Source organism: Coturnix japonica, chromosome 15 (genome assembly GCF_054131305.1).
Source record: "Coturnix japonica strain WE chromosome 15, WE-NBRP24, whole genome shotgun sequence".
Taxonomy (NCBI): domain Eukaryota; kingdom Metazoa; phylum Chordata; class Aves; order Galliformes; family Phasianidae; genus Coturnix; species Coturnix japonica.
The window spans coordinates 11,638,915-11,664,567 of record NC_140677.1 but is presented as its reverse complement, the minus strand read 5'-3'; the positions used below and the strand labels follow the sequence as shown (position 1 = coordinate 11,664,567).

General features: G+C 35.1%; 1 protein-coding gene across 26 annotated transcripts in view; it reads right to left on the bottom strand.

Moving 5' to 3' along the window:
- ERC2 (ELKS/RAB6-interacting/CAST family member 2) overlaps window positions 1-25,653 on the bottom strand; it is a 360,031-nt gene that overhangs the window by 178,346 nt on the left and 156,032 nt on the right. For all 26 annotated transcript variants that reach the window (XM_085516429.1, XM_085516432.1, XM_085516423.1 and 23 more), the window contains one exon: window positions 4,874-5,034. In XM_085516429.1, the coding sequence (XP_085372555.1) occupies window positions 4,874-5,034 (161 nt within the window). The remainder of the gene's footprint in view (window positions 1-4,873; window positions 5,035-25,653) is intronic.

The following is a 25,653-nucleotide window of genomic DNA, read 5'->3' as shown; positions in this document are numbered from 1 at the left end:
ATAAATACATAAATAAATAAAATGAAGAAATAACACTTTCTTTTCAGGTTAGTAAAATTTCAAGTTTGGTGACACTCAAATGTCTTTAAGTAGGAGAACCTTTGTCAAGTAAACACCTCATTCTATTCTCACAGAGAGAAACTTTTTATTGATTTGTGCCCCTTCATTGTTTACAAAAGAAAAACATCTCTTCATTTTAGTCAAAAAAGCTTCTGTTCCAGAGAACAAAGCCTTCATTTGGGTTTCTCTAATCTTTGTCTTGTTTGCAAGTTGGTGTCAAAAATGTTAGAGACAGCATGCTGTGTTACAGGACTATGGGGCAAAAGCAGTCACAAGAGACTTTTCACCCAGGTTAGGAGACCACATTACCATTCTAACTACTTCCTATGGAAGTCACAGTTGTATCAACATCCTGCTGTTTTGTTTGTATTTAACTTGGGCTATGACACTCTACACTCAGCATGAATCCTACAATTAAATGAAAGCAGCCCACCAGTTACTAAGAAGCAGTCTAGTGTTCTACATTCAAAATGGTACGATTTTTTGAGACAATCAACTTGCTATCAATTCACTGAACGTATTTATAATAGGCATTACTAAAGTGGAAGCAAGGTTAAATAATCTTTCAAAAAAAAAGAAAAGAAAAATAGTAAACTACTTTCTGAAAAAAATATTCTTTCTCCACTATCCTATTGTCTAAGCTGTCAAGTAAAAATATGTTATTGCAGACAATTCATGTGGGAGAAATTATCACAGCTGTCCTTCTCCAAATATAGGCTATAGCAGAGCTGGCAAAGTAGAAAAAGAAAAGTAATGACACTACTTCCAAAATAATACCTCATTAATAGTCCAAGAATTCTGGCCCTGCTACATTTGCTTAAAATTCAACTCAAAGTCTATCCTTTAATTTACTTTTCTGAATCCACTACTATTTATTTATTTATTTAGCTTAGAACTACGTTCAAGGTAGGCACTACCTCTTTTTCAGACAATCTTTGAATGCAACAGCATTTAAAAAATAAGCATAAACAACATTTTGTCCACATACGTGTGTATATATATATATATATATATATATATATATATATATATATACACACATATATATACTTAATAACACCTCAATCTTAGCCTAGGCAAGAATTACCTGTTTTCTTGTTTTGTTGTTTTTTCATTTTCCCCCCAAAAAAGAAGGAAAAAGCAAACAAATAAAACCCCACTGCTTAACCATTAGCACAGAAAGCAGACAGTGCCTGTGGGGAAAATCACATTTTAAGTGGTTTTAAAGAGTGAGCTCCAAGAAATTTCAAAGTGTATTTGCAAACTTCAAACACCTTGCCAGTTTCTCCTTTCTTACAGCCCTGTTTTCCTCATCCTTGCTGTGTGTGGAAGATCCCCCAATAAAAGAAAACAACTTAATGACTATATGCAAGTTGAGTCCTTACACTTTCACCAGGGATTTTCCTGCCAATGAGTTTCATCCTTCTGGCCTATGCATGCACTGAACAGGTGAGCTGCATACAAAATTACTCTGAAATATTCCAGATGCATTGGATTTGCTGCTTACAGAGAAAATTCAGAAGAGATTTTGACCACAGCTGTAGCCACAGTGATGAGAAAGAAACCACTGTGCTGTGGGTAACAGAACCTCTAAGGATGGAGTAGGTAGGATGTAAGTAGGCAAAAACACGTTGAGTTCTTTTCACTCCCCAAGCACTAGTCTGCATAGTGATGGATGGAAAAAGTAATAGAAGAATGTAAGGCAGGGACATGATCTGATTTACCAGGTGTTGGAAACATGTCTGTGTTCTCCAAACATGCACCAGCCATGCAGCTCCTGCTAAGCTACTATACAGACATGAAATCCCCAACTTCTACTTGAGTAAAATTTATTGATGGAAATATTGGGGTATGTCTGGGGAAAACCAGATGAATTTTAAGTTTCCTTATACTCTGCCACTAATACTCCATAAAATAATTTGAATTCCCTGCAAATTGTGACTATCTAGTTTTATATGTCACAAAGTCTTCTCCTTATGCTGTAATTGTTGACTTCTAGAATTCATTCTATATCCCTCTTCATGCCTTCAATGTCCTGAAAAGTCCATCTAAGGCTATTTTTATGCATCCATGCATAGATTAACTCAACTAAAAATGGGGAAGGGGACAAGTCAGACAAAATAATCAACAAACTCACATTGGTTCACTTCCTTGAGCCAAGTTTCCAGCAACAAATTGCTTGCTTGCTTTGTGCAACTGCTCCTGCACAGTTTGTTGAAATAAACAGATCCCAACCATGGTCTTGCATTCAAGACTGGCATTTAGTGGTAAATGCAGCTGACCTGTCCTTTTGTGACAGATCAGCTGAATGACCAATCCAGGAGGTAAAAGAGAAGTATGCTTACAGCACTTCTGCAGAGTGGCAGCTGGCAGGGCTGAATGCTTGGTGGAGAAAGCATTTTACCCCTTTCTTTCCACAAATATTTCATGCTTGACTATACACAGGTGCTGTTAAATGAATAAAGTAAACATACTGAAAAACAGAGATAAGCAATATTCATTTATTATTTTCAGTGAAGAAATGGTGAACATTTTTAAACAAAGGAAGGAATGTTTAATTTTATGCTGTCACTAAGAAAATTTACTGAAAAATCTATTTTTCTTTTTTCACAGCACAGCAATGATCTATTTTTGTTATTGAATTGAAAGACTAGTAGCTGGTTATTTTATTAGATCTTTAATGCTTCTTTACTGAAGTAATCTGATTTATTCCACATTAGAGAAAGCATGTATTTTTTCTTATGAAAATTCACAGTGAATTATGGGCCAAAGTCACTTCCATCAAAACTGGTATAGCAATACCCACAGGTGATGGCATAAATGAATGCTAAAGGCACTGAAATAACCCCACTTTACAAACTCTTGGCAAAACGTTTATGTACTGAGTTGACTACTAATGAAATGCACAGTAATTAACACAGTTGGATCTCAAAGTTAAGAATTCAGTAGCCTTCAAGTCAAAACATGAAGTTCAGTTTTTTGTGAATTAATGCCCTAATCATGGACTGCTAAGTGCCATGTTAGTTAAATGTAACCAAGTCACTGAAAGGTCATCAAATTTATGCAAAGAACAAATGAATGCGCATTTCTAAGAAACCCTCAAGAAGTTCTCAGTAGCTTCTGGTCCTTACTGCAAACTTTCAGAAAACAAAAACGGAGATATCTTTTTAATTCCTAATTTCAAGCCATTGAAATCTTTTTATGAATGCTAAACACTTCTAAAAAATCAAAATGGCTTTTGTCCAATTGTATATGCAGAAGGCTTTTTTAAAACACTCTCAATTATTATGAAATAAGCTCACTGATTTTATTATGCTCAGAAAGAGCATAAAGCATTAAGACAATTAGGCATTATGATGGATTTGAACACATGGTGTGTTTTGCTGTTAACATGAATCCGTAACTTCCATTAATGTCAGTATGAGTTATGCACTGTCCAAAAAATACGACCATAACAAAAATATTTCCTCCAGAACTAATATAGTAATATTTTTATAGACATTTTGGAAAAAAAAAAAAAAAAAAAAAAAAGTCTCGTATGTAGAAAGCAACAGTACATTAAAATCCTCCAGTTTTTAGCACTTTGAAACTCATTATAATAAAACTCAGATTTTTACATACTGGCATCAAAATAAGTATAACTTCATATTTATCTCCTTCCATCCAACTACATTTCCTTAAGTAGTACTTATCTAGTTCCAAGTTCAAAAAGACCAGGCAGATAATGAACAAGATTAAGCTCCTTTCCAGGTTTACTCTAAACTTCCTTAAATAACTGAATTTATATGGGGGCATGTAATGACAACTGGAGAAATTACCTAAAACTGACAAACGATTGTAGTCTGTAAATTAAGATGGATCTTGGCAATGTCAGCCAGATGGACCCAGAATGCAGAGTTATGTTTGGAACTTGAACATAATATAAGCATAGGAAATCATCATGAATGCTTTTAAACACAGTTCATGCCTAATTAACTGGAAGCCAGCAGCCAAGAACCATAATCACTATATATCAAATAATTAACTGATAAATAGAAGTTATAGTCAATTCTTCCAATTAATTAATTATCTTAAAATATCAAAAGAAAGTTAGATGAAGAAACTCTGTACTAAGTTACTACAAAACAAAACTGTAATTATTATCATTACCCAAAAGACAAGCCACCTTGTCTTTTTTTACAGTGTTATTAGAATATTTTTTCTCCAACGATTTACCTTTCTTTGAAATGTAAGAATAACCACACCTACCTAGATAAAGCATATGCACATATCTCTAGTGCTTTTCCTTTTCTTTTTTTCCCTAAAAAACATAGTTTAGGAATGAGAACAGCAAATTTTATTTGTTGACTGTTATCTATATGCTTACCAGCTTTTCTGAACCATAACAACTTCAGCCCTTTTCTGCAAATGCTAACTTTAAAGATCATGCTAGAGGCCCTACAATGCTTTAATTACAGACAAACATAGGAAGATAATTACAGGTCTGTCTTCCTTTGTCAGTTCTGTATTCTTACATATTGTGATAATGTGTACGCTGATAGGTGTTTGTTTTGTGTGGTTTTTTTTAACTAATTCAATCATTTTTGCACCATCAACAAAGCTGTCAAACCGTTTTCCTTGCATGAGTGCCTGTTACTGTTATACTGTTAATTAGTATAATGAATTACAAAATGAGCACTCTCTCTTTTTTGTAGTTTCAAAGGTACTTTGGTCCTACTATTAGCAGTTCATAGATTCCAACAGTGAGAAAGAGTCTTAGAACAAAAAAAAAAAAAAAAGTTTTTTAGAAACTTGAGAAAGCAATGGTACTTACTTCATTTCTAGAATTTCTTCAAGTTGTTTTCTCCGCTCTATTCTTAGATTAGCCAGATGTGCTTCCTTCTCAGCCAAAGACTGCTGCGTTGAGGCAAGACGGGCTTTGGTAGAATCTAATTCTTGTCTAGTCTTTTCCAACGCATTCATCAGTTCTTCTACCTAAAAGAAAGATAATTTTTTAAGCTCCTTATTCTTTATAATAAGTAAATCCTAGAAATATGTAAATATAAGAATACATCCACACACAAAATGAATTACTTTAACTACTGTTCATATCCATTCCTGTTCAAAAATCAAACAAAACATCAAAAGCTAAACACTCATTGCTTTGTTTGCCTCCCATTTAACCAGTTCAATAAAGCAAAATTAATAATCTATTCTCTACCAAATTACAGTGAGCCGGACTCACACTATTTGACTGTTAAACATTCAGTTGCATACATTTCCCACACTAGCTGCATTTGTATCTTTATAAACACTGTATTAAGTATCAATGCAATTCTAGGATACCTCTGATACCCTTCATTGTCTAAAATGTAGTAATTCATGAAGGCAATATCAGAATTCTCCATAGCACTGATATCAGTTATGTTCACCCTCCCACTCAAACAGTAAAAAACACTGCTGTAAATGAGTGCAAGGAGTGCAAACTATGCATGAATACTCATGTATGTAGATTTGAAATTTATATTTTCATTTATACTTCCAACACAGTCTTTGCCATCTAGTTCTTCTTTCACTTTTTAAATTAGACTGAAGAAGTTTTCATATTACCACAGTATCACAGTCTCGTGCGGGTTGGAAGGGACCTTAGAGATCATCGAGTCCAACCCCCCGGGATTTGAGCCCCCTATGTAGCAGAGCAGCACTTCTACCACTTGCGCCACAGGGGAAGATTTGAACCCAGGGCCTCCGGTGCTGCAATGTGGCATTCCTACCACTTGCGCCACCGGGGCAAACGTTCAGGTTTTCTTCTACAAATGCTTAATAAAAGCACTATTATCTTATTTGATAGCAGCGTTAAAATGATTAAAACAATGTAACTATATCATCTTTGATATTAAAATCAGAATGTTGATTTACAATCTGATAGTCCTACTACATGGAATGGAGACAAGTCCAGTACTACTGGAGCAAAATTTTAGCTTTCAGACCTACAGCAAAATGCTTCTTTCAGCGCATTTAGGTGCACAGCATCTAGAGAAAAATTAACACGAAGGTGTCTTTAAGATGTTTATTTACACAGAAAAGTGCCTCAGTTTCACCGTTGCATATAAATCGAGTATTTGGAAATCCAAGCAGCCCTTCAGTGCCACCCGGTGTTGTGCTATCCCTGTGTCAGATGTGTCAGTGCTGGCCCAGGGCTGCCTATACCAGCTAGCCCTGCCTATAGCACCTCAGTCCTACTGAGCTCCGTGGGGCTGCCATGATGGTTTTCAGAAAGCCTAACCGATGTCAGTACTTCGAGAATTTTAATAAAACCAGCACCAGAATTTAACTCTAGAATTCAGAACTGTAGAAAACCAAAAAACCAAACTATTACAATCCTTCCTAAATTCTGAGTCTATTTTAAATGAACACTTTCTACTTGTACCACACCACATTTCCAAGTCCTGTCCTCACACACCATCAGTTTCACACCAAGCTAGAGAAAGAAAAAGAAATGTATGTAGTTGAAGTATACATCTGCGTTACCAGATTCTGTGAATTAAAGAAGGTTAGAGTTCAAATGAATGACAGATTATTAAAAATGCCCTGGAGCATTCTTAATTCCAGATTGGATCCGGCTCAGCACAACTCATACTAACATAATACTGTTGCAGTTTGTGGGAATAAGGAGAGGGAGGGACAACAGCATGTTTTCTCTGTTCAGGTACGATGTATTTCTGCAGGATGATGACAAGCTGGCAGCTCTCCAGCAATCAAAGTTAGTAATATTAGTATTATTGTCATTAAATGGTGGGCATTTCATTTTAGATAATGATATTAATTATAAATACAAGAGTTCAGGATTTCCCTTACTAAATTGTTCAAGTATCAGTAGCTATAAGTAAACCCCCATGCCAACTATAATTTAAATTCCAATATCTTATTAGTAAACACTGATTATTTATTAATTTTGTAATGTAAGATTCTCTAAGATTCTTCTTCTGGGAAATGGCTTGAAATTATTCATTTTCTTGAAACTGTCAGAAAGAATTCCTATCATCTTTTTATCTCAACCTTGGTAATTCAATAAAAGATAGGGCCATAAAAATATATTTCTTGGATTCATTATTTGGTCTTCCAATTGAGATAGCAATTTCATCGATAATCAGAAAACAAGCTTAAGTAATTTTGAAATACTGTTAATTATCAGTTAAGTATAATAATAATCTTACATAAGCCAAATGAAAACAATCAAATGTAACAAGATTTATAAACATATATATATATATATTTATAACAAACATAGGTAGCTCTGAAAGTAATGCCTCCTGTATATTAACATGGAAATTAAAGCAGATAAGAAAAGCACAATAACACTAACAGCAAATTCTCATCTACGAAACACTCTTTTTCGACACAGTCACCATGATTAGCTTTGCATTTTCACCAATAGAGAACAGGAGCTTGCATGCCATGTTCCTAAAAATCTGTGCCAGCTGAGGTGTCCCACTGTCACTGTCACCACTGCTTAAATGCACCACCTCACTGTGCTCACATCCATTTGGTGTCTGTAAATGTTCAGCAAGAATCAATGAATGCCAATGGGTGAATTCAATGAATTCAGTTCTACACATTTTCCTCATACACCCTTCCACATCAGATGCCTCTTTGTCAGATTGCTCCTCTGCTGCCATCTGTTACATGGCAACAAAATATAATGGAATACTGGTTGCAAGGTTCCACCTCTACTGCCATACCAGAAACATCTGCCTCTGACATTGTGGGCCAACATAATAAAAGAGGAGGCATTAATTTTGGAGCAGCCCTCGCATAAGCGTGTGTATAAAACAGTCTGTATATTGTTTAAATCAAATAAAAATCAAAGGATAAATAACATTAAACTCTATGTTTTAGTGTCATGTTTCTAGACACATGGAAATCTCTTCAACTGCAACCACTGTTCAAAATGTAAATATGACCTTCATCAAAACTTAGAGGGATGGTCAAAGTTGCAGAAAATTTTTCATTAGCAGCAAAATATAATCATATGATGAAGTAATTACTATAACATTCTATTTTGCAACGCTGTATAAATTAGAAATAAACTTCACATTATGTCAGTAAAGATACAGTATTCTAAGTGTTGCATGAATCAATTAACAAATGTTCTTTGTTTAAGGTGAACTCATGCTGACAGGGCCTAACTCACCATTGGCCTCATTCAACCCTAAAAGTCATCCAGGCATACACTGTAATGGAAATAAGACCAGGCACCTGAGATTGCACAACTTCACTTCTTACCAAAAAAAAGCAGCATCTTTTTTTTTTTTTTTTCTTTTTTAATTTAATTAGAAAATGAATTATTTCATTACCATATTTTAGTGGTTTCCTCTCCTTCTCACTGATCTTCATTTGAGAATTTTTTTAAGTGTCTGGTAGCCTCAGTCCTGCTCAAACTTACACTTGTTTGACAAATCTAATTATAAAAGTAGCATTAATGGCATTTTATAGTTGTGCAAATTGAAGCAGATTCAGATGGTATATATTGATAAATTACAGAGCTCAACGTAGTGTTTCCAGAAGCATTAAAAAATATAGGGTAGTAATTGAATTAGCTATTGAAGATATGTTCATTTCTGTAGGACACTCAGTTGTCCCACACGATATGGAAGAGAATTCTAGTAGGCTGAAAACTATTACACTGTGTGACTTCAGTGTTGAGTCTCTGTAGATAAAACATGCAAGTAGAGCAGAGCAACTCTTTAGCTGGTGTTAAAGTACGGCGCTGTCAGACTGGCCTCTCTGGTTAATGTCAATAGCACTGCGTATAAAAGGTGACTAAAGTGTGTACAAATGTTGATCTTTGGAGAAGGCATGCCTAGAATCATACACACATCTACTATTTCATCCACCAGGTCAACTTCAGGGAGAGAGGGCAAATTGGGAGTTTTCTTGCCAAAAATTGATTCTTAGCACACTTGTTAGGTTACACTGCACAAAGCTACTTCCCCCTGCTTTTAATCCACAATCCCAATCTCTTATTAGAGTTAGAAATGATTCTCCCTTAGAGTATTTCCAAAGGCAGCAGGGATGTGTAAAGCCTTACTGCAGACAATTTATGTACATAAGAGAATTTCTCATCACACTACAGCATGCTTACACATTGTAAAAAAGCAAGCAAGAGTTAAACTGTTATAGTATGAAAATGCTTGGACAGCTTTGCAAATTGAAAGCTCAGAAAATAAGGTTTCCTATCTAGTTTTTGTACAAGCTAAATAATGTTAATATGCAGCAAGAGAATTAAAAAGAATCGAGCAATTGCTAACTGGGGGCAGCATCTGTACCAAGGAAATTTGATACTGTCTTTACTACAGTGACATTTAATGCAGAGTTCATGTGAGTACTGAATGCCCAAGCAAGCTGCATCTGCACTCTTCTTTTAATGCAGATAATCTTTTCCTGTTTACTTAATTCTATGGCATTTTTACTATAAACTTATTTATGCAATATTTTATAGGCTTGGCACATCTACAAAGGTCACAGTGACTTGGATATGCTACATGCTTAAAAACTAAAATAAAGTGATTGCTATTGTATATAACACAATATCCCTACATAAATAACTGTAAGCAAAGTCATAGTATGGCTATACATTAGAGAGACAAGTTGTAGCTCTGGTGTACCCATTCAAAAACTACTCTTATCAAGAAAAACTCACTATAGCAATTGGTAGTTTAGTTACAACCTTACTGAAATTTATCTATACCCATAGGAGAAGTGCAGAACTAAGAAAAAATTCAATAATTTAATTATTTCAGATGTGATATGCACTTAAGTTTACCAATAGGGGTCCTGTCTCTATATGTTTAGATATACTAAAGACGTATTGCAGATAAAATAGAGATACAATAAAGGCAATTTCACTTCGTTTCTGGTACTTTTTCTGTGGGGAAAACAATTCCATAGAAAGTGATCTTTCTAAAAAACAATCATAAAATAAAAAACTGCTCTGAAGGGTCAGTTCAGGAAGAAAGCAGCCAATATGATCAAAATTAAAGAGTCTGTCTAGGATAGGAAAGAACAAAGGACAATGTGGGGAAGCCTGAAGAGGACAACAAAATGTCTGGCAACTGGACTCCACTATTAACACATGATAAGATAGGAATATGATGGAGCCAAAGTATTGACCCAGATGTTGTCAAAAGGAATTCCTCCATGAAGGCAGTTTATAACAAGCATGTCAGATTTTCAAAGCACTAAAGAGCAATCTCACCCAAACAGAAGCTCCCTGTTCACACTACCCCCTCACCTACTGTGTAGTAACAAGCTTACTGGATAAATCAGCCACAGATCTCTGTGCACTGCCTCAATCAACACCCTAGAGAGAAATTCCCTGTGGGAGGAAAAAGCAGTGCTGGAGGAGGATGCCAAACCGAAAACAGCAGCAGCAGCCTCAGGAAACAGTACCTGTGCAAAAAGGGAGTCAGATGTAAGGGTGGCTGCACAGCCTGTTGCATCTGACAGCAGGGCTGCCAGCACTGGGCAGAAGCCAAACAGGTAGAGACTTTATAACAAGGGGTTCACCCCAGGTTAGATACCAAAAAATTAATTTACATCTGTTCCATAAACATAGTGGCAGCCAACAGTGAATAAACCATTACCGGAGAAGACAAAAATGCTGAATTACACAATTTGCTCCTTTCTGAGCTACTGGAAAGCTTTCACAGACTACCACTGAACAAAAACAAGATTTCATACAGATACTCAGATGAAGAAAAAGAGCTCTCCCAAACTATTGCATCACAAGCAAAGAAAAAGATTTCAATCATGCCACATAAATCTGTGAAACATTGACACAGGTATAAAAATACTGTTTTTAACTACGTTATCCCTCCTGCAGTTAATGAAACACCAGCAAAACATGTATTTGACAATGGGTTTCTACTGAGTGATAGATTTTATTTTGCTAGACTGGAAAAAAGGGAACATGGGGAAGATTGCCATTGTTACATTCCTAGCAACCCCTGCCAAATTTCATAATCTGTTCACTTTTGAGCTCGTCACTACAAGAAAGACAGAGAAGCTCTGGAGCATGTACTGAAAAGGGCAATGGAGGTGTGAAAAGTCTTATGGGGAGCAGCTGAGGGAACTGGGATTTTTTTGGTTTGGAGAAGAGAAGGCTCGGAGATACCTTATCACACTCTACAAATCCCTGAAAGGAGGCTGTGGTGAAGTGGTGGTTGGCCTCTTCTCCCAGGTAGCTAGCAATAGGACAAGAGAGAACGACCTCAAGTTGAGCCAGGGGAGGTTCAGACTGGATACCAGGTTAGGCATTGGAACAGGGTGCCCAGGAAAGTGTTGGAGTCATCATCTCTGGATGTGTTAAGGAAAGGGTTGAAGTAATGCACAGGGACATTTTTAGTGGGACATATTGGTGGTAGGTGGACAGTTGGACTAGATGATCTTAGAGGTCTTTTCCAACCTTAATAACTCTATGATTGCATGATATTTAAACACGATTCTTTAATACTGCTTCAGATCTGCCAAATTAGTTCCAGTACATTTTATAGTAAATTAAACTTCTTGAATATCTGAACTGTATTATGAGTAAAACACTCATTATTGTATTGACATGTTTTAAGAGATCTCACTTCCAAAATGCAAAGGAAAGAAAAATGTATTCATTTTCCACAGCATAATGAAAATAAAAACACCAATAATGCAACTGTGCTCAATAACACACAATGCCATAGTTAGAAAACTGCCTAGAACTGCAAGAATTATGACCTCTGTGTTAAGTATACAGCACTAAGGAAGCAGGTTATATAGTTATTTAGTTTTTTTATTCTTCATATTTCCAGACAGATGTAAAAATTACTTGAACTGCTTGGGAAAGGAGATAGTCTAAATATAATATACTTCTAGGGAAATAACATTTTCTTCATTTAGACCTCAGGCACTGCTGATGGCAGAATAAGATTGGAATGTGCAGATAATTATCTCTGAGGCTAGTCAACAGCTAGAAGTCCTTCGTAATATCACCTTTAAGATCAAGCCAAGACATTCCAGTCTGAATCGAGGTTTATTTATTAAAGGATTTAGCACTTTTAGATCCAATATTGCCTGGAAGACCACCAATTTCCATTCCCAAATATCTAATTTCTCCAGTTTCTTGGTGAATACATAAAGACCTTCAAAATAACTTCAGTGAGCACACACATATGCACATGAAGGACATCTAAATTCCTTCCTCTCACTAAGATGAATTCCACAGGGAACACCTCTACAACACAAAATCTTCACAGAGACTGTAGAAGATTTCAACAATTCTCACCCATTTCAGCCACAGAGCTTAGATAACTGCAGGCATTAGTAACTGAAAGTTGTTTTATTTCTTGACCCTGATTGGTATAAGGAATACCGAGAAAAATAGAGATTCAAGATTTGTAGAAAAAAAATGAAATCTTTATCCTTTTTCCTTGAGCTAACAAAAACAAAACTAATAAAGCTAGATGACAAAGTAAAGTGAATACACATGTACTTGGAATCTTCTCCTACCTAGGGAGGGAGCTAGACAAGCAAAACAAGGTTTGGGGTCTTTTTTCCCCTATTTAAAAACTACATTTAAATTGAGTAAATAAAATTGTTATTGAAAACTATAGATCAACAATTCTCTGTTGCTACTTGTCTTTTTTAGTCTGGGGTCTTTTTTGTGCTGGTGCCACTTATCTAAAAACCTACTGTTCATAATATAAGATCAAAAGTAATGGCTTACAATACAACATCTGTTGAGTAAATTCATGTGATACTGTAATTTTTAAAAGGATTTCTATAAATGAACAGAAAAGACATATAGCCTTTCTATTTATAATGGATTTGGCCAACAAAAAAAAAACCTAAACATTCACAGTATGATCCTGGTTATCCAAACTTCCCTTCTGAATCTAATGAACTGTTAACATGTCTTCCTGTGACAGTGACTTCACATGATACAAACTCAGAGTCATCCAGACAAATTTAGTGTAGTAAAGGTTGAATAACTGGTTATTGCATTATGAATAAACTTTCATTCAAGATGCATCTCATGGCACCTCATGCAATGTTATGCGACACTCTACCCTCAAGAGAAGGGAAAAATAGCCATTAAAATATAACCCCAACTGTTATAAATCCATAGTAACATACGGTAATAAATAATAACTATTAATCTACTTTTCTCCTGTAATACTACATGAGCAAACAAATTTCATATTAATTAAAAAAAAAAATAGCAAAGAACATTTAACAATTTTTTAAAAGAAAAAAAGAATTTCTGCGCTTCCAAGACAGCATCAGTAGTATCTGTCTCTCCTTTACTTCAGTGGAGTTCATAGTTAAGCCAAAATGAGGCCCAGAAGATTAAAGATTTCCCAAACTGAATAAGTTTCCTGTACGTAGCAAAGAAGATTCAAGTTCCTTATCTATAAGTACAACAGCCTCCCTGCCTGCCACTGCTCCCCCCTCCTTCTCCTTTCCTGGTTTCAAAGGAAAAAAGAAAAGCCCATTGTATCCTCTGTCAGGAGGATATATTCTGCCCCCACTCATTGCCATTCTGCCACTTCAGCAGCACAGAAACAGTATCATTAATACAGATATCAACCCACTATTATTTTTCCTCAGAGCTGCATTTATAAACTGAAAGCATGCTAATATTCCCAGTACAGGCTTATAGTCAGAAGCCCACATGGTCCCAAATATACTGTAATATCTAAAATAAGAGTCTTGAAAAAACAAAGAACTGAACCAAAACTAAGAGCATTTCTGTCTTTAATAGAGAAGTCAGCTAAGAAATAAACACAACTGTTCATGAGAAAGATATTAGAAGCAGTAAATTTTGGGGTGATGAGTGGTTTTAGGTGTGTAATTTATGTGTGCAAACACTCATTGGTGGTATGACCAGAAACACAGATATCATGGAATGAAAAAGGAGTAAAAATAGAGAAAAGTGGAAGATGTGGATACATGCTCTACAAGGCTGATAAACAAAACTAGCAAACTTATATGAAAGATCAGATTGTGACATATTTTCACGAAAGCAAAAACAAAAACAAACACTGTTGATTTAAGAAAGAAAGTTGGCAGGAAGCTGCCATTAGGTCCTCTACAGTTTACACTATATTTTTTTCCTCCAGACACTGCCAGTGGGAGGTTTTATAGGATAATGATATACTGAGAAACTTATGACAAGCATGTCCAAACAAAGTAAAACATATTTTTCACAAAACAGTAAACTCTGATAGCTTAAATCCATGCAGCCTGAAGAATAATTATTGCAGGATTCTTAACTTGTAAAACCTGTTTTAAGGTATTTAAGTATTCTTGACTTTTTCCAGAAAATATTGTTGTAGTAGGAAGTTATTCCTTAAAAAAAAAGAGAGAGCTGAAATGGAAAAGGAGTCAGTCATACAAAAATGCTGAATAGTAATGTGTTTAGCAGCTTGATGACAGCAAAAGTAGACAAATATCAAAACTGGCATCAATTTATATTAGTTGATTAACTGATGGTATATTAAACAGAATTTTAAAGAACCAAGCAGGCATAAAACTTGATCACTCTTATTTCAAGAAGCTGTCTTTTCTCAGTTGTATTTTGTTAGCAAAATAGTACATGCAGCTTGGAGTATTTTTAAATGAACTGTGTAAATGGAGACTGTGACAGTCATCAGTTCAGTCACTTTGGTGACTTTTAACATACAAACATGTGACTAATTCCTGAACTATCAAAACCGTGTAAAATATGTGAAGCCCTTTTCACATACTAGAATTACTTTGGCTAAGGCTTTGTAGAATAAAAAGATTACTGAATAAGAATCAAAACTGTTTTCTTAAATATTCTGAGTATGAGAGAAAAAATAAAAATTATTGGCAACAGAAGTTTTTCTAATCCTAAGAAAACATCCTGTTAAAATTCAGTCCTGACCCAACAAAAATTCTATCTGAACCTGCTAGAGCTGCACGGGTAACGTAGGTAAAGAGGCCAAATCAGTTCTTCTGACACTTTCACATGTGGAAGATGAAGCATGAAACGCTCCTCTGGCTATACAGTGTAGTCCTGAATCTGTGCCATAGTCTGAGAATTAACCACCACCTGAGCATTGACATATGACAGGAAGATAAATGCTGAGTATGTACATTTTAATTGTTGAAATTGTTACTTTATTAATTACAGTAATTCTTAAACAGAGATTAAATAAAGATGCAATCAAACTGTCAGAGGGGTGCTTTGAGAGAGCAAAAATAACCTCCTAGCATCTTTACACTGCACACCTAGCCACAGGGAAACATTAGTGTATTTTCTTCCCTGATCCCAACTAAGATTCAGCCTTACCCAGACACAAGTCTACTTTGTCTGGTGCATAATTGCTCTCAGAAATAAAAAGGCTAAAGAAGTTAGGATATGAGGCAGACTAATTAATCTAAACATAGCAGCTGTAAAGTAGCACCAGAATCTGAGATTCTTTGAACAAATTAACTATATTGTTCAGTTACACTTTACATGCATTATCCTGACGGTACTGATGGCCTAGCACTTGGAATGCGAGTGTATAATTCAGAGTTTAGTCCCTAAATTCTCTGAAGTCATTTTTCTGTTGTTACTGAACTACTTCTTTAAATACATATTGACTAATCTATGGTTTCATACATCAAGTAGACTATTTTTCATATACAGACTTAAATCTGGCTTTAAAAACTGTACGATGAATTGTAAAAACAGTTTAAAGTTATGATTGGCTGATAAAGTGAAACTCTACTCCATTTCACTTGGATTAGTGTGCAGCTGCAAGATATAAATTCTGTGTGAGAAACAGTACATTTTTTAATGCTCTTTGAATTATCATGTTTTTGCAAAATGAAAGACAACTGGTTTCATATGCAGGTAAGAAATATTGGCGTAAGGAATGTTATTTGATTTTAACTGAGTCATGTTGCCAGAATGCATGAAACAGCTGCATGAGCTGAGTATCTGCCTGAGGCTACAACTCCATTTCCCTCATCCTTTACCACCTGTCTGTGCTAAAGTTACTGGATGTTGGTAGATATCAAACCCCACTGGGATCCTTAACTATCACAATTGTGAAATGCATTCTCTGCTATTCTATTGATTCCTAATATTAACACATTTTCCATCAAACGAGACAGCATTATCACTGTCATTTGCAACACTTTTTGGTGAGTACGTAATAAATAATAAACTCAAACACAAACAAAATGACTAAAGCTAAATAGAGAGTAAGGCTTTTTCTGTTTGTCATATCTGAAAATTTACTGAATTTACCGAATGAAAAGGATGCTGCTCTTTTGCATCACTCTTTATCTGAGGGTAGCAGTGAACAAATAGCTAGTACAAGTAACTAGGGGAAAAGGGGAAAAGGTAAACAATCTCTCTGTTCTTGGGGAGGAAAGAAAAACAGGTAACAATACGGAGATGAGATTTTTCAGGGCCAAGTGATATTCAATTATTTTCCTAGTAACCCTAAATATTTGTAGATGACATTAGAATGCAAAGCAAAAACATAATTTCAAGACATCTTGTCAAATTCAAGAACAGGACTGGGGAAAAAAAATATGATACATAAACAGGGACAGAAGCAAGGTCATAAAGAATTAATCAACTCCATAAATCCAGGAAGAGAAATAATTGGTTAAGAAGCTGTCTTTTTCTACTAAAGAAAAGGATCAAAACATTAAGGTGACAAGTCAACAGTGTCATGTTGTTGCAAAAAACATACCATAGAAAGATGTATACATAAGAGCAATCCTTTTCTTTGGCTCTGATAAAATATCAGCAGGAGAACTGGATCCAATTTTATCAACACAAAGATGTGAACAAACTGGAAAGGTTACGAAGCAAAACAACGAATACAATAAGGAAAACAGAAAACTTAATCTCTGTGGTAAGATTTTAAAAGCTACAGTCTATCAACCTGAAACTGAGAGAAAACAGAGAACATAGCATTTAGTTTCAGATATAGGATATCACATTTAGGAGAAAGAAATCACTTTGTTGTGTCAAATGTAGATAAGACAAGAAATAACCAAAATCAGACAAAATGTGAGGTAGAATATTAGAGATCTTTCAAATTCAAGGGCTGCCCTGAAAGAAATGCCTCCTATTTTATTATTTTGGCTTACTATGTTAGAAGCAGATGGTGGTGGTATGGTAGTAGAGGCTGAACCTTCCCACCAATATCCCATCGCATTTTGTTGTTGTGCAACAGATAATAGCAAAGAGGCAATCTGATATAATGGCATCTGACATGGAAGTGCAAAGGTGTGTAATTGAATTCCTCCTTGCAGAAAAAATGGCACACACTGACATTCATCTATGTTTGCTGAATGACTGTGAATCATACAGTGGATGCTGGCACAGCGAGGTGGTAGGTTGTGCATTTCAGCAGTGGTGGCAGTGAATGACAAGCTACATTCTAGAAAGTTACATTTTATGTGTGACATGCAGTCTCTTGTTAATTGCTGGTGAAAATACATAACTAATATATAACTAATGGTGGTGAATATATTGAAAAATAGTGTTTAGCAGTTGAGAACATGCTGTATCAAAGTGTGTTACCATGCTCTTTGTCTCTTTTGTAGTTTCCATGGAAAAAAATAAGCAGTGTTACTTTCACAAGTATGTAATATGGATAATGATTCATGAACAAGGCAATTATAAAAGTCACTAAGACCAAACTAGAAAACATTCTGAAAAATATCAGTGACATAACTCATCATCAGCACTAGTGATACAACATTCTTTCCAGTCCTATTTGTCTATGATTTTTTTATTTATAATATTTAGAAAAAAATCATATCTTATTTTCTAGCATAAAATGCACAGAAGAATTGTTAGACAAGACGTTCTAGACTTGCTAAGAATGATTTCAAAAGAGCCTACTTCCCAACTTAAGACAGACAAGATTTTTAAAAACTATCTGTAGTGAGAAAGGGCAGACTTTCAGCAGAACTTTTATCTTGTAAAATATATTACTGAAGTGGGGGACCATAAATGCTATAGAGGTGAACTGAGATTGTTCGTCATATTTCACAGACCTAAGGGCATCTAAGGACATGGTTAGGACACAGGCTTAAAATCACAGAAGAGTAAACTTTTTTAGTATGAGATGTTAGGCTGTACAGTTCAATGTTCTGGCTTCTTCTCATCTCCAAAATGAGTGCCTTAAACATTGTAAACTAAGGCGCAAATCATTTACTTGTCTTTATTTTTTCATGCCCAAATTTTTTTATATTTTCCACTTAAGTTTTTGCTGATTGGGGTGAAAAAAAACAACAAAGGAGTAGATGGATCTTTTATCTGATCCTGTGTATGAGTTCTTACATCACAAGTATTAACACACTTCAGCTGTATGAAGGAACAAAAGGACTGGTGCCAAGGCCGAAAGATTCATTATTTGAAAATTACAGAATCACAGAACAGTAGGTGCTGGAGAAGACCTCTACAAATCATCAAGCCCAACCACCTGCTAAAGTGTGTTCCCTACAGCAGGTCGCACAAGTTGGTGTCCAAGTTGGCCTGGAATATATCCAGACTCCACAACCTCTGGGGAGCCTGTTCCAATGCTCCATCACTCTCAACAGTAAAGAAGTTCTTTCCTGTGTTAGCATGAAACTTATTGTGATACAGTTTATGCCTGTTACTCCTTGTTCTATTGCTCCCTGTTCTATATGCCACTGAAAAGAGTCTATCCTCATCGAAATGCTCCCATATCTTAAATATTTCTAAAGAGTTATGCGATCAAATGCTGCTGCCAACAGCTCATTCTCAATTCATCAGGAAGGCATAATTATTATGATAATACTCACAGAGGGCAGTTGTGATTAGAGTTATATAACTTATTCCCAGGCTTCACAGATCAATCACAAAAACTGCAAACACGTTAATTAAAGCCAGTGCTGTGTGTGGCGTACAGCCTAATATTCATTATGGGCAAAAATCTGAAAACCACAGAGGTATGTCACAAAGGTTTCACTAATTCAGCATCAGAACATTAATAATGTAATGTATAACCTTACATGGAACCAAATAAAAGAAAATATCAGGTGAAAAGTACTTACAGATATGCCGAAATATAGATGTTAGGAAGAAAATTCTCAGCTATTCTTTGGCATAGAGTGAAGAAATCACTCTTGGCCAGATAACTACAGTTCTTAATCAACAAAGGATTCCAAAACAGAAAAAGTGAAAGTTGAATTCCTCTGTACCTCTGTCTAAAATCAAGAAAGGCTATCAAAGAGTTAATGATAGGAACTAGGGGGAAAAAAAACAAAACTGTACTTAAAAGCACTTGGCTGTTTCATGAAAATAAAATAAATATTTAGGAAAGAGTAAAATATATTATAAATTAGAAGGACTTGCAAGTATTATGGAGAGCAAAATGGTTATTACTGAACACCAAAAGACACAACAGGAGCTGGAAGTTTATGGTCTCACCACTAAACTGAAGAATGGAATATTTCCTACCCTTCAGGAAGACTATACTTCCCAGTGGCCAACTTTGTCTATAAATCAAGCTGTTTACAGAAATGTGTATTAGTTGCTTAAATACAGCTGTGAGTAGATAGATAAGAAGTGACAGATAATTTTGGGCCGCTGGTGTACAGTAATGTATATAGAAGTGCCATACTGTAAATCACAATATGCTGTACAACATATATACATTTTCCTTGACAACACTGCAGTTGAAAACATATAAATACTATATCATAATATTCACAGATACTTAATGAAGTACAAGAAGCATACAAAAAAATCATACAAAAATCTCAAGAAGCCATTTGTCTCTAAAGTCACTGAATCACAGTTGAGATGGGTCAAGAAATAGAGATATTTTAGTTGCCATTTTGGATTTTTTTCTTGGAAAGTAAGGGACCAGCCGGCTGGATAATGGGCCTCGATGCCTAGAATTTGTTCTATGCTTTTACAAGCAAAAAGCAGCTTATATCCTGAAGTTGTTTTCATGTTGAGGAGATGACGTTGTAGAATGTGGGGGGAAAATAAATAAATAAATGAATAAATAAATGAAGCTCATAAAAATTATTCTCTTTGTGTAGAAGCTTAAAGCTTTTCTTCAGATCTAACAGCAAAAATATGCAAGCAAAACATATACACAAAACCCCCAAAAATCCTTTACACAGAATAGATCCAAGTATAATATTTTTAATCTTTATCCTAAAATTTCAGATACTAAAGCATAAATTTTATGACTTTTTTTTCTACAGTAATTTAAAATACAGAAATAGCTGGTAGTATGCAAAAGCATGTGAACCAGGAGCTCAGATTTATTTTATTAGTCTTCTATTATCTAAGTAATTGAGCAATTGACCCTTTATCCCCATACAGCAGTTAGAACACATCCTCCTTACATTTAAGTATCATTCATGTGTTGAAAGTCTCTTGAAGTTCTGAGACACAGCAGTACCATATGCATCAATTTTACTTTTACAACCCAAGAGCATCATTCAGTGTGCATTCCAGCTCCTTTTCACATTTTCAGCTTTTGCCTAATGATTTCACTTCTCCCACCAGCAACTTTATTGCCCAACAGAAATAACTTGTTCACCTTTCCCTGTCACTCAGGGAACAATTTCTTTCCCCAAAGTTCATTAAAACATTAATTCCACCTTTCTTAAACACTCCATTCTGCCTAATCATTTTATCAAGCCTATTTCTCCTTCCTCTAATAATGCAACATATTCAAGGTGATCGGTGACAGATCTTCTTTACATATGAACAGATCAATTTTCCTGTTAACACCATGATTTCTAGATATTTAAATATATATATATATATATATTTCTGCTCTGCATATCTCAAGGATCAAAGAAAGTCACGAGATGATCTTTCATTTTACTTTTCAGATCAAATTTATTTCCATTAAAGTTCAAGTCTAAATTAATGCTTGATGAGGACAGCAGATGCTTAGTTCTTTAGTTATATGAGTTTTCTTGTTTCAGGTTTTTGTTTGTTTGTTTTGTTCTGTTTTCATAGATACTTGGTAAGACTTACACCTGCTTATTTTTTAGCCTATGCCACATTCTGGCTATATGCAAAATGGGTTGGCAGACAGTTACTCTTGAGCCACATATCTAGTTGGATAGGTCAAATAAAGTTCCCATGATAGGGTTTCATTACAGTACTGATAACGGTGCTTCACAGTAGGGAAACAGCTGGGTAACCTGAATCCCTGGCTAAGGAAGGAAAGAACCAACTAAAATCATGAGATTTATTTATGTCAGTTCCATGGGTAACTCAGACTCACTTACAGACCCCCTAGAGATAGAATCATTTCCTATTTGGTAAATAATCCCAGGAGCCTTACTTCTACCTTCTTTCTATTGATTTTCCAAGGTACAAGCTTTGTGATTCCCATCAATAAAGCTGTTGTTCAATAGGCTGCAGCAGTAAGGAATCCAATCAGCTCTGACATACAGTCTCGTCCACCCTACAGCCAAATGTATATGCCATTTCTAACATAGTACTGCAGTTTTAACTATGTACAATGAGTAGAATGGCACATAACAGCTTCCAAATTCCTTCATTACTATTGCAAAAGACGATACCAGTTTGAATTTAGTATGAAATCTTGATTCTTGATGCCTTTCCTGATTCTTCTAATAACTGTCACATTTCTCAGCCACACACACTGGACGGTATTAATTCCACTATCAAAAAAATCTACAGATTTCTGTTGGTGCCCTAATAAGTAAGGTATTTTCAGTGTTTGTCCAAATAAATTTCAACAAGTGACAGCATACATGAAATCCAAGAAAAAAACAGTCTAAACTGATGTACAGAGAAAGTTCAACCACAGAAGAGACACATAAAGCATATAAAAGAGTCTCTCTCCCTAATCTGTTTCAGCTATTGACTTACCATGGGAAGGGGAAAAATAAGAGCTAAAGCACTGCATTCCAATGCATTCAGTTTATACAGTTCTTTCTTTCAAAACAACTAGGAAAAGAGAAATGTGGCTGCTTATGCAGCATCCATAGAGTCACACAATCTATGTTTCCTCTTCTCCATTGTGATTTTAAGGTTTTCAAGGGTCTTTGCTTTCTAGTTCCTTCTCTAGCCCATCTCCATAATCTACTGCAAGCCTCACTTTTCCACTTTTTTAATGAACAAAAGGCAAACAATTGCTCCTAAATAGATCTCAACAGAGAATAATAAACCTCAAGGTAATTAATGTTTCTTCAATACAGCATAACAAATTTCAATTTTAAGCTATGAACAGGAGATTTTCATCATGTGATTGAAAACAAAGATACTAAGCTCATAATTTTCAGATAAACACTTCACAGTTTAGCTAAGGATACTTATTTATTCCAGTCTACAAAACCCAACTTTAAAAATAAAACTATCATGAAACTGTACATATAGTTGTGATACTGTCAGGACTCCAAAAATTTTTCCAGATAACATCTTAACACCAACACATATAATAAACTTCGGGAACGCTAATTCTTCAAGATGAAACTTCTATTCACTGTAATATTTGGCTAAGGATAAAGTTTTCAAACCTCTATAATGCAGAAACAATCCCTTCCCTTACCTCATCTCCCCTTCCCTTCCTTCTATATATTTTTTAAATGACAGCATGAGTGTAACCAGGAAAATTTTTAGGCCAAAGAGAGCTTAAAGTATAATCAGTTTTGTAACCTTATAAATGGGGCCACAAACATGGCCTCTTAATAATGTGAAGAATATGTTTTTTATTTGACCATACAATGTAAGAAAAAAATAATGGGAGAGGAACTTGATAGTCTTAACTTCCCAAATCCCATACAGTATGTTTATCATTTACCACATGTATAGTGTCTGACATGCATACAGAGAATATGGATTTGAGTCTCTTTCTCAGACCAACAGCTTGAACATATTGCATCCCTCAGTTTCATGAGATCTAAACGAGGTGAAGAACATGCACCATTTACAGTAAAGACACAGCTGTCTTCATGGAAAACAGCATTTACATTACCAGAATCTAAGAGGTACCTGTTAATAAGTAGTAAAAAGAGGCTGAACTATATATTTTTTTAAACTGTTTAGTGCTTTGTGTGCCGTATTACGTCATTTCATGTTCTGAAATACACAAGGAAAGGCTAATAGATAACTAACATTATCATTGCCACAAATAACACAATATCAAATAATTCAAAAATGAACAGAAAAATGCCTGACCATTTCAGGTTGTATCTATAATTATTTGTTCAAACTCTGCTGTAATTAAAAAAAATAAGAGAAGACATTTAAGCACTCATTTCTCACCTACTTATACACATAGAGTACAAAGATTTTTACTAAGTATATAGGTTCCTATCCATTCACAGTTAGAAACAGAAAAGCAGCTCCGGCAAAAAGAGTAAAGAAACAAAGAAAGGGGAAAACCATTATGATAATTAGAGTTGTGTGAAACTTGGCTGTTATGGTATGTACAGTTGATCCAAACCTTTTCCTTGGCTTTGGTTCACATCCCAAATGTTGCTTTGACTTCTGGGCTTAAAGGAAGCCAAAAACTCCAAGTGAAATGTTGCCAAATCCAACATATTTTTGCAGGTTTAGGGTCAAAACCATGCAAACCCACAGAGTTCCTCCTACCATCATAAATCAGCCTAAGTTTGCCAATATATTCTTTTCTGTTCTGTGTAAGCTTTTTCACTGCACTCATCCCTGTAACACTTAAGCTTTTTGCCATCAGTACTGCATTTAGTAACAGGGTTACATAGCTTCTGTCTTACTGGCTTTCTTATTCTGTGAAATGGTTTTTCTTCTTTGTGTTTCCTCCCTTTATTTTTTGCTTTTTATTATTATTTTTAATGGCTTCATTTAATCTCATTTAATTTAACTCTTAAAATTGTTCTTTTTTCTACTACACAGTTTCATTTGCATTTGTCAGGAGACACTGTCAGAGGAATACTTTTTGGTCTCAGAGAAGATTACATTAAATTGCACCCTGTTTCTCATTTTTCTTACAAACTTTATTTCCTTGTCTCAGAATCGTCTATGGGAAATTTTGGAGAAGTTTTACTTTTGTCCTAGGTTTCAATTTTCTTTTGCTACTAAGTGACATCTTCAACCAGAAAGTTTTATCAAAACCCTAAGCCCAAAATACTGAGATCATTGGTCTCAATGCAAAATAAGAATTCAATAGAGAGAACAGACAGTGTGTGTTTTAAAATCTACATTACAAAATCTGCTTTTCAGTATTCTGAAAGTTGTAATCACCTACCAGTTGACAGCTTCAAGCTGACTTCAACATTCACTTAGTTGACTCAAGAGTCAACAAATGGAAAAATAAACAATACTATGCATTTTCTGTCCCAATGGAATTAAAAATGAATCTATGAGAACTTAGAAATAGAAAAGAATGTAAAAGCAGTCTTAAATTACAGCTTGAATAGGAAACTGTGAACATACTCCAAAGAGCACTAGAGCAGAAAAAGATCATGCAGTACATCTGATTCAGTCAAGATTTTCTCCAAGCATTTGATTACATATTTCTTTGTTGTATATTTTTCTTGATATTATTGTTATTGTTTAAGTGTGACTGAACTACAAGTCACATTAAAAAAAAATGCATTCAGGAGCTGAGCATGATCCACTTACTGGGGAGCAATCTGTCAAATCAAAACAGAGATTGGTTGCAAAATTAACGACTTAATTTTAGAAAAGCTTTGTTGCTAACATACTGTATTTTGCCCACTAATTCTCTTGTTTTTACAACAATTTCTCTTCATCTGTCCAATGCAGACATAATAGATACAAGTATTTTTCCAGAACTTACCTGCAACCTTTTAGAAATCAGATGGCACAGTAGACAGTGCCCAGCCCTCTGATAAAAAGGAAACTTTAAGGAAATTACAAGCAAGATTCTGGAATTCACTGGACTTTAGAACGACCACAGACTTGTTATGCTCAAACAAGAGAATGAACTTGATGATCTTTTGAGGTCCCTCTCAATGTTAATTGTCCTCTGATTCACTGATCTTATAATGATGTTATTTTTAGTGTCAGTAATTGCACAATCTTCACTACTATCACCTCGCCATATATATATATATGATGCATCTTCCAATAGTTTGGTCATAAAAAAAAAAAAAAAAAAAGGTTCCAGAAGCAGAAACTCCCTGAGCTACTTTTCCATGAATACCAGAGAAATTTCTTCCATTTTGACCTCGTGACCTTATTTTCTGAAAGCAGCCTTTATATGTCTTGATTATCTTTGGCTCTATGGGTTCTCTGGCAGGCTTCCGGCTTCTGACACATTGGAAAATTACTAGTTTGAATGCATTTCATGACTTACTTACTTCTTATTGTGTTTCTTGTATTTCATGGTCTGCCTATTTGTGCTTTTCAAATCTCACTTCCAGGTTTTACGATTCTATTCTCCTCAACTGGACAAACATCAGTTTTTTGAAGGATGCTTTTTTATTATTTTATTTTTTTGCTTTTGCTTTTGACAGCTTCTTTTATCCTGCTGCTTAACTACACTACTTTCCACTTGGTCTTCCTGAAGTAATTTTTGATAGGTGTTATCCATTTCCTCTGTGCCCGCAATAAAATCTTCCTTAAAT